The 9,650-nt window shown below is 36.4% G+C and overlaps 1 protein-coding gene across 1 annotated transcript; it reads left to right on the top strand.

Annotated features, from left to right (window-relative positions):
* The first annotated feature begins 4,095 nt into the window (after positions 1-4,095).
* Positions 4,096-9,626, top strand: LOC109200965 (uncharacterized). Its single transcript, XM_025904754.1, has 3 exons — positions 4,096-4,239; positions 5,411-5,437; positions 6,679-9,626. The coding sequence occupies exon 3, from the start codon at positions 7,903-7,905 to the stop codon at positions 9,484-9,486; it is 1,584 nt and encodes a 527-aa protein (XP_025760539.1). The 5' UTR covers positions 4,096-4,239; positions 5,411-5,437; positions 6,679-7,902; the 3' UTR covers positions 9,487-9,626.
* Positions 9,627-9,650: the final 24 nt, after the last annotated feature.

The following is a 9,650-nucleotide window of genomic DNA, read 5'->3' as shown; positions in this document are numbered from 1 at the left end:
CTCACTATGAGAAATAAACTGCAAAAATCCTTTCTGTCTCTATGCTGGTGTGTAAAAGCCTGCACTTGGTGCACCAGTTTTGGCGGGAAAAAGTACACAGCCTCTCTGATTGGTGGATTCAAATTCAGCAGCTCCAGGCTGCTTGACTGACCTAGGAAACAGGAAACACAGTATGCACAGCCACTGTTTGTTCACTTGCTGCTGCTGTGTGTGTGTGTGTGTGTGTGTGGTGTGGTGTGGTGTGTTGTGTGTGTGAGACCCTTTTTATGGCAGATGTCATTGTAGGATTCAAACTGATATATTAGACTGGTTGACTCGATTACATCCTGGTGTGTCTCTCTCTGTGCATTTGTGTTTCATTGTGTCCATAATTGTAATTGTGTGTATCTGCTGTTATTCTTTCTTTTCTTTTTTGTCAATTTTTTACCTTTCAACAAGCATTTGAGCAACCCTTACATCAGCATTTTTTCAGCTGTCCATTTGCTTTTCAATTTTCTATTTAAGTTATTACTTTCTGTTAATCATACTATTTCTGCTATTTTATAGATTTATGCTAATTATAGTATTTCTGCTTATAATAGTATTTCTGCTGATTATAGGATTTCTACCAATCATAGTATTTCTGCTACTTTTGGTATTGGTGATAAATACAGTATTTCTGCTAAAACATAGAATTTCTGCTATTTTATAGATTTGTGCTAAATGTAGTATTTCTGCCAATACTATGATTTCTTCCAATCATAGTATTTCTGCTAAATTATTATGTTTCTCTTAAGTCACAATTTTTTTGCTAAGATGTGATGCTACTGCTCCATGTCTGAAATACATTACAGAAAGCCATGTCTCTGTCGGTGTGAGCAAGGGATGCAGCTGCACTGACAGGACACTACATAGCCTGATGAAGCAGACAGAAGTGACAGCTCTGATTGGTGGATTCAAATTGAGCAGATCCAGGCTCTTTGACTCTCATAGATACAGCTGAAAATATAAAGCTGAAAAAAAAAAACCTGAAAAAGCCGATGTCAGTGTTTGAGTTTTTTAACTTCTAATAACTTTACAGAAGTGTGTGTGTGTGTGTGTGTGTGTGTGTCTTTGTCTGTGCTTGTGTGACTCAATTTTTATTCGTTGGTGACCAGCATCCATTAGTGTATTCAACTTGACCAGATTCGACTGATTGACTGGCATAGAAACACACAGGACACGTTTGTTTGTCCCTGTGTGCCTTGGTGTGTATGTTGTATGTATGTCTGTGTTTATGCTTGCATCCATGTTTTTGCACTTGTTTTCTGAATATGGTTATTTATCACTGTGTGTGTTTGTCCCTATTTGTAAACTTGCTAGCATCTAATTTTGCCTTAGCTTTGTGTATCTGCTGGCAGTTCCTCTAACATTTCTAATGTTTCTGACAAGTTTCACAGTTGAACAACAACTAATTTTTGAGGAAACTTCAGCTTTTTGAAGCTGGCTGTTTTGCATTTCCAATATTTCCGCTAAATTATTACTTTTATGCTAAATTATTACTTTCTGCTAAATTATACTATTCAGCTCCTATGTTGCATTTCTACTATGTGTTACTATTATACTACTGTATATTAAGTTATACTCTTACACCATTTCTTCTGGTTTTAGGTTTGCGCTACATATTAACATTTCTGCTGTATTACAACACTTCTGCAATGTTGTACTACTTCTTCCAAGTTACTATGTTTCTGCTGAGTTACAATATTCTGTAACTAAAATAAATTTAGCAGGCCTCAACCGCCATGCATGTTAACCAGGTAAAATAATATTAGGTAGATATTTTGCATATATTTATTATTCATTTTTAGGAGCATAGTGCTTTTTCCAAATTCAGGTGAAGGCCTTTATGCGCTGAAGCCCAAAGGTGATATAAGGATCAGTTTTGTTTGATACATGGACAATTCAAGTTCAGCTTTTCAATTCATTTAAGAGAGACCTTCAACTGGATGTTTTACTTTTTGTTATTTTTAAGAGTTCAAATGTGTCCATTACATAAATAAAATTTCATTTACTTTGTAGCATTTCATGGATTCATAAGCAACACAGTATAGTTGTTATACAGAGCATAAAGGTAAAAACAATATGTGAAGTGTTATCTTCATTTCAGATGTCAAAAGTATTTGTGGCTCCAGTGTTTTCTTTTTCGTGCAAATCGGGTCCAAATGGCTCTTGGGTCTTAATGTTGCTGACCCTGGTTTAGATGGTTGTCTTTAAAACCTTCACTGAAGAGTCTTGTTGGAGAAAGCCACACCTTTACTCACTGCAGCAGGGGTGAACAGTGGGTGCAAGTCTATTTAGGTTAAATCCATATGATTATAACCAATATGTATTAGAATAAAATAAATAAATGTGCAATGAACATGTCAGGAGTCACTGTTGAAACCCTCATGGCAGTGGGGTTAAAGTACCTCCTGAACCTCTGATTCCTGCAGTGCAGCGAGGCGAGCCTCTGCAGCTCCTACTGTCCTGTGAGGATGCTTAGGTGAACACCACACCAGCCCTTGGTTTTGTTGTTCAGGAGAAGACTGTTCTTATTACTCAGCCAGTTAAATAATATATCATAATACAGTACATTTAACATAATGACCTTATATTTATTCATGACTTTTAACCATAATTTCAAATTAAAATAATCATGTTTGAAATATTTATTCACTTATAGAATTAATCTCTGCTAGTTGTTTTCTGTTCCAAAAATATCTAGTTTAATACTATTTAAATTTACATATATTTTTGTAAATTACACAAAATTGGCATTTTCAATGCCAATGCCATTACACAAATTGGCATGGCGGAGTTTCCCACTACCCGTGAATGCCTCTTATTTTAAGTCTCTGGCTGACTCCTGAATCTCCTCCCACTCTCTGCTTGATCCTGCCGGTAAGCCTGCTTCTCTGTCTCTCTTTTCTGAATAAATGTCTATAAGCTGTTTGAGTGATTTACCGAGTTGTTGTTAGTGACTTATAAAGCCAGTCGAAGTATAAGTCATATTAAAGTAACACAATGGCTGCTTTGTTAGTGAAACGTTGTAATTTTAGTATTTAAAAGGAGTGTTTGGTAAGCTAGCCCTAACAACAAGTGCTAACGCCTAGCCTAGCTCCTATAGGCCCAGTGCAAATGTATTTGGTTCATTTGATTGTTTATACAGTTATTGTGTTGTATTTGGTTCATTCGGTGTGTTAGTGTTTCTGAGTCTCTTAGGGAAGCTGAGTTAGTTCTCCTCTTCACAAATCAGTCAGTTAAAACGGCCTCATTCTATAGGTTGTAAGGTAATGAGCCGCCATCTTAGAACCACTGATAAGCTGCTGAAGCAGCAGGTCCATAACTTCAAAGGAGCCATTTTACCGCCTCTGACAGAAGGCCGGGAGAAAAAGAGTCACGTGCCTGTGCCGGTGTGTGTCTGTGTTGTGGGTTAATTAACAGAAGGGAGAGAGAGTGAGGATAAAACACATAATATAAGAATAATAACATTTCTTAACAAGAAGAAGTTTTTTTTAATTAATCAATTTTAGTTTTTAGTTAAATTTAAGAACTGTTTAACAACACTAGTTTGTGCAGACTGGTTTGTTTTTAAGTAAAACCTACACCTGCAGCTCTGTTTAATTTTTCACAAAGTGAGAAGTTAATAAATATAAAAAAGGCCACCTTCAAATAAATAATGCTGCAGTGCGCCATTAATATTATTAATATGATATGTACATATTTAAAACAACAGCATATTAAATGATACTAAATGATACTGTGTGCAGGTGATAATATTTTAGGAAGCAGAATTTGAATGCAGACCAACTGAAATGTTGAGGCCTACAAATATATCATCCAAGCTTTCATTTATGATTGTTCATGCTTTTAAATTAAACTTTATCAATTTGATAAAGTGTACAGTGCTAGGTGTAGCAAATCATTGCTTATTAAATCTGTGTTATCTAATAGCACCAAACTAATAGAGCTATCACATAACTGAGAAACTTGTGTGGCTTATTACAAATGGATGAACCACATTTTACCTTAATGAAGACAGTAATCTTTAATAAGGTGTAGAAAAAAGAGGTGAGTTGTTTGTTGCTGTGGTAAACAAAGAAGTGTACTGAATCTTTTGGACTACACAGATTGATGTAGTATTGATTGTGATGCTGATCTTAGTTGTCTCATTCTGTATTTTTGTGCTTTGTCTTTTGTTACACAGAGTGAAAGAGATCTTTGGTTTTGCCTTTGCTGGTAAGTAAACAGTGATTGTAATTGAAGCAGTATGAACCTGGCATTGCGTAGCACATTTGACGACTTACATACAGTAGTTTGACCTTTTGTGATATGGTTCCATTTACTGATTGGCAAAAACACAGGATTTGTGACCTGTAGCAGCAAAGCCCCACACAGGGCCTCTGACTGTCCCTGAAATGTCCCTGAAGTTTAATAGCCCATTTATGTATGATTTAAATTTCTTATGGCTTATCAAATCTAAACATAACTAAATGTCAGATGTCTTTATACAGTTGTTCATTTTCTCCTTATGTTTGTGGATTTAAGTAGCAGACAAAACAATTGAAGTGTTTTAGGGGAGTCAGTATAAGTGGTTGCTCAAACACTTAAGAGCTGCACAGGTATTGATTTATATTGTCTCTCAAATTCTGATGTATTACATTAAAGTCAGAACATTGTAGAAGTATTTTGCCTGACTCGGTATAAGTAATAGCTTTAACAGTAATAAAAAGAAGAGAACCAGAGGTGTGAGTGGACATTGTTAGGTAATTACAGCCAGTGTGTCTAATTAGTTTATTACTTATTTAGTGAATATAATGTGTTTTAAATTAGATAGAAAAGTTGCCAAAAGGTACACTGCAAAAATTCATAAATATTCCTAGCAACGGGTACAATGAAATGACTTTTAGTGTAATATTTTAAGACATTTCATTTTAATTACAAAACATGGTGCATCTCTGCTATTGTAACATGTTATATTTAAATGTATTTTAAGATTTATATATTCATGTCAGACATGATGAGGTTTTCTGTTGCTTCTGATTTATATAATTACTTTGTATCTAACATTTTAAAAGTTTTGGTTTTTCACACTTTATTAGCACTGACCTGTTGTAGAAAATGTTGGAGCCACAAGGCTTCTGTGTAGGAAATATTTGGTATATCCTGCACTTGTGCCAATGATGGCTATTCTTTGCATTTCTGTAGTAATGAATGCTTTATTACACATGCCATGTGAGACGCTGCAGTTCATTTATCTCCTCTTTACACTACAGTAAGCTCATAAAGCCTTAAAGTAATTGAGGATTTTACTAGTTAATTTATGTCATAGTGAATTGGATTGTGTGTGAAGAGGCTCAACAGTCTGAATCATCAAACAGTGATCTGATGAATTGTTTCCTTTCTCTAGACTGCTGATCTGATCGTCTCAAGTCTGGTAAGTAAAGGTTTGTCTGATGTGCAGTGCTGGGAAATGTTTCTCATTATAGGAGATTCAGTTTAGTGCTGTGAGTCAGCACAGCTCTTGCAATTATCAAATAATAGAAAGTCTATGAAACATTTCCAGACTTACAAATCTCTCTTATCATCATACTACATTTTTAATTAGGCCCTAATATCGGCCATGCTAAGTTTATTGTAGATTTAGCGGGGTGTGTATTAAACATGCCCCATATTTGACTGAAATATGTAGAAACTGCTGTATAGGAGTCATCTGTCTCCAAATTTTTCATTTTGCCAAAAGTCATACTGAGTAAATTATTTTTACTTTTATGTTAACGGCTCCCCAGACATTATGATATAGTGTTGTACCAGGTAAGTACACACAGAATCGGGAATTTGAGACCTTTGGGCATTTAGGAACATGTGAGTTGAGTGCATGTGAAGTGTTTAAACCAGGTGGTCTGAAACTGTCTGCTCTGACTTCATTGTGTGGGTTTAGCTTGACCATATAATGTTTACAGTAAGTTACTGTAGCACCACATCTTGGTTTACAGACTCTGTTTGTTTTTATTGTGTTAATAGAATGCAAAAATATCCTTAGAAATGTTCCACCACCATATGTTAAACATTTTCATTCAGTTGAATCTAATAATGTACTGTACAACTCTTCAGTGTGTAATGATATATATGTTCTGTATTTTTCGGACTGTAAGGTGCACTAAATTCTAAGGCACATTAAGTCAAACAAAACAGATAAGTCAAACTTTATTCAACTCATTTACAATAACTCTCAAAATTGTTCAGTTGTAAGACATAAAATACAGAACAATTCACTCACTTTTCAGGATTTGTGTATTGATGAATGTGGATTGATCAGTTTGAAATCTGCTTCATAAGCATGGCTCTCAACAGGTGCCAGGCCCAACACCATATTATGTTGAAGCACAGTACGAATTACTCTACGAGGGTGCTGACTATGGTAGCCATGCTCCGACAATACATCAAGTGGTGCTGCTTTGTAGCTTACCAAAGTCATATTAAAACATTTGACAGATGCCGTGAGTCCCGTGTACCACATAGAATTGGTTTGAAATCAGTAAACACAACCATACATAAGGTGCACTGTCTATTTTTGAGAAAATTAAAGGCTTTTAAATGTGCCTTATAGTCTGAAAAATACAGTAAAGCCAGGTTTATTGGAAGTGTGTCTAATTCCACTTTCTTTCTGTCTTACAGGTGACCTGCTGCAGAAAACCCTCTCCCTCTATCATTAACAAGCAATTCAGTCTGTCCTATCACTCTCCCTCTCCCTGCTCCATCTTTTTTGACAAGCCATTCTATCTTCTATCATTTCTCCGCCATGAGCTCTATCTAAGTTGACAAGCTTGAACCTGAGTTGAAACGCAATCCTGTGACTTGAAATCAAGTTTTACCAGAATCTAAGTTTTTGGAATTGAAGTTACCAGAACTTCGTCAATCTGTTTTCAGAATTCTGAGAGATCTCCGCTCTCACTGCTCCAGCTTTCCTGTCGTTAAACTCTCTCACATCCAGTCATTTTGCTGGAAATTACAAGTAAAAAGTTGAATATACAGTAATAGAATTACAGTACAGTAGAACTCACTGTAGAAACTACTTACAGAGCCCTACATTTGTCATTTTAATTTTTACATTACACTTTGGAATAAACACTGATAGCTTGGCTTACGTGTGCAGTTACTTTGATAAATTATATAAAATACACACCTTTTTCAAGGTTTATTTGTAATAAGATAATCTGGTTATTTTGTAATACATACATTCAGACTTATATTCACATAAATAATAAATTGGATCCAAATATATTTTTCAAGTCTGTTTCATTGGCTATAACATTTGACTACAAGTTTATACTATTATTATTTAAGGACAAACCCTTTTTTGTCACTCAGTGTAAGTATTCAGTTACAGTTGTCATCTAGAGGCTGCCCTGAGAACCCAGACTTCCTGTTTCCTGACTGCTGCAGAACGTCCAGCTGAAGAATCCCCATAGCCTGTCATCTGATCACCACACCATCACAGCTCCTTATATTTGCTTTAAATTTTAAATATCTGAAAGATTTACACAAAGTCTACTTAAAAGCTAAGAGTTTAATTATAGCCTGTTGATTGTTGAGATTTATTCTGCATATTACTTTACAGGAGTATAGACCAATTTGTTATCCAGTCTGGTTAAAAAAAATAGAAGTAATAATATACAGTTTTTGAAAAAGGTACAATAAAACAGACCAAAGTGTTTTCAAAGAACTTTAAATAAGTTAAACTAAATATTGAGTTTGTATTTAAGTGAGCCTTTTACATCAATTCTGATAAAGCTCTGATTTAAGAGAAAGTTGAGGAATCAGTTTTTCAGTGTTTACAGGTTGAGTTTTGTTTACATTTGTGTATAAATACATATAAGGTCCAGTTTGTACTTGCACAAAATGCCAAGAAAAAGTCAAAGGTCACAGTCCCAGAAGCTTAGATGGCAAAAGCAGAAAGAACAGGTAAATGTTTCTCAGAGCGGTGAGCAGGTAAAGGTGTCTGTTACAAGTATTCCCAGTCCAGAAGTGCAGAGCAGTGCTCAGACAGCTGCAGTGTCCTATGCAGATGTGGTAAAGAGAGGTGTTCCCTCAGCATGTGTGCCAGATGCTAAAGTACAGCAGGTAATCCAGACTGAACCCCAGGTAACTGTGCAAACGCAGCATGATGGAGAAGCTCCAGGACCGTCTCATGTACAGGTTACAAACAATGAAAGTCGTCCACGAGTGAGTAGCATCTGTGCGTCCCGAAGCCAGGCCGCTGCTAAGTATGGAAAGTACAGGAATCAGCAATGCATGGCTAACAGTTTGGTTTTCCTGTCATTCTTACACGAGGATGAATTCATTACCAGAGCAGATCTTAACCGTGTGTTGGACAAAGGCCATGCCGTGTATTCAGATGCCAGAAAGAGGTTTGTGAACAGCGTGTTTCTCGCCTGTGATGAGCTTCCCACAGTGGTCACCAGCCGCAGACACGAGTATCAAGTGGACATGTCTCAGTTTGCTCATTATGGCACATTTGATGGTACAGGTCATCTTCCGAGCCTTGAACAGGGACTACAGTGTTTGGCTTCAGCGGTTCGCTATGCTTTGCTAGTCATGGGAGGAACGGTGATCGCAGTTTGCAGGCTGACTTCAGGTGAATACGCATACTTTGACCCTCACCCACGTAAGTCTACAGGAATGCCATTGTCGCTAGCTGTAAGTGGTGGAACTGCAGTTATGTTAAAATTCACACGTCTTAACGACATGATTGACAGGATCAAACGCTTGTACCGAATGTTTAGCATCGCACCATCCTGCACTTATGAGCTACAGCCTGTCGAGTTTCACAGTGAAAACGCTGCTTACCAAAGAGATGCTGATGAAAACAGACAAACAGCTACAAGTGTTCCAACACCAGTTTTAAATGAACCTGAATTTGAAACCCCAAAATCCACTGAGCAGACACAGAAAACTGTGACCGACACTTTAGCCACTGAAGTGATGTCATCCAGAGTGGATTATTCAAATGAGCCAGCTGCTGAGCTGAACAATTGTCCTTCTGATTATTTAGAAATAGAAACCTCTGCATCTTCTGTAAGAGACACTCAGGTAACAAAAGAATCTGTTCCTCAGAATGATTTAAACACTGCCTCCTGTTTGACTGAGACAACAGAGGAACTCTCACATAAACTGTTGAAGCATAATAAACAGCAAAGGAGAAAGATTAGGAGACGATTATTGGTCCAAGAAAATCTTCCACAGAGAAAGGAAAATCAGAAAAAGAAAGAAAGACAGATGTACACTTTTGATGAAAGCTTTAAGGCAAAGAAAAAAGATTCTAGTAGAAAGTCTCATGATTCTGATCACAGTAAGAAAAAGAGTGTGTACAAAAATAATCTGTATAAACTCAATGCTACATATAGAGAGAAACAGAGAGAACATTTTAGAAAAATCTATAGAGATAGTGCTAAAATTAGAGAGAGAAAAGAGAACGTGTCATAAGGATGTATAAAGAAGATTCGTTATTCCGAGAAAAGCAGAAGGAGCGTATAACAAGAACATATAGAGAATCTCCCATTTTCCGAGAAAAGCAGAAGGAACGTATAACAAGAACATATAGAGAATCTCCCATTTTCCGAGAAAAGCAGAAGGAACGTATAACAAGA

Source organism: Oreochromis niloticus, unplaced genomic scaffold, assembly GCF_001858045.2.
Source record: "Oreochromis niloticus isolate F11D_XX unplaced genomic scaffold, O_niloticus_UMD_NMBU tig00006691_pilon, whole genome shotgun sequence".
NCBI classification, from domain to species: Eukaryota; Metazoa; Chordata; class Actinopteri; order Cichliformes; family Cichlidae; genus Oreochromis; species Oreochromis niloticus.
Note: the sequence above shows the minus strand (reverse complement) of the source record. Positions and strands in the feature narration are given on the sequence as shown.

What these genes read in the sequence shown, in the direction of transcription:
- LOC109200965 (XM_025904754.1), top strand. Translation starts at nt 7,903, where the DNA reads ATGCCAAGAAAAAGTCAAAGGTCACAGTCCCAGAAGCTTAGATGGCAA.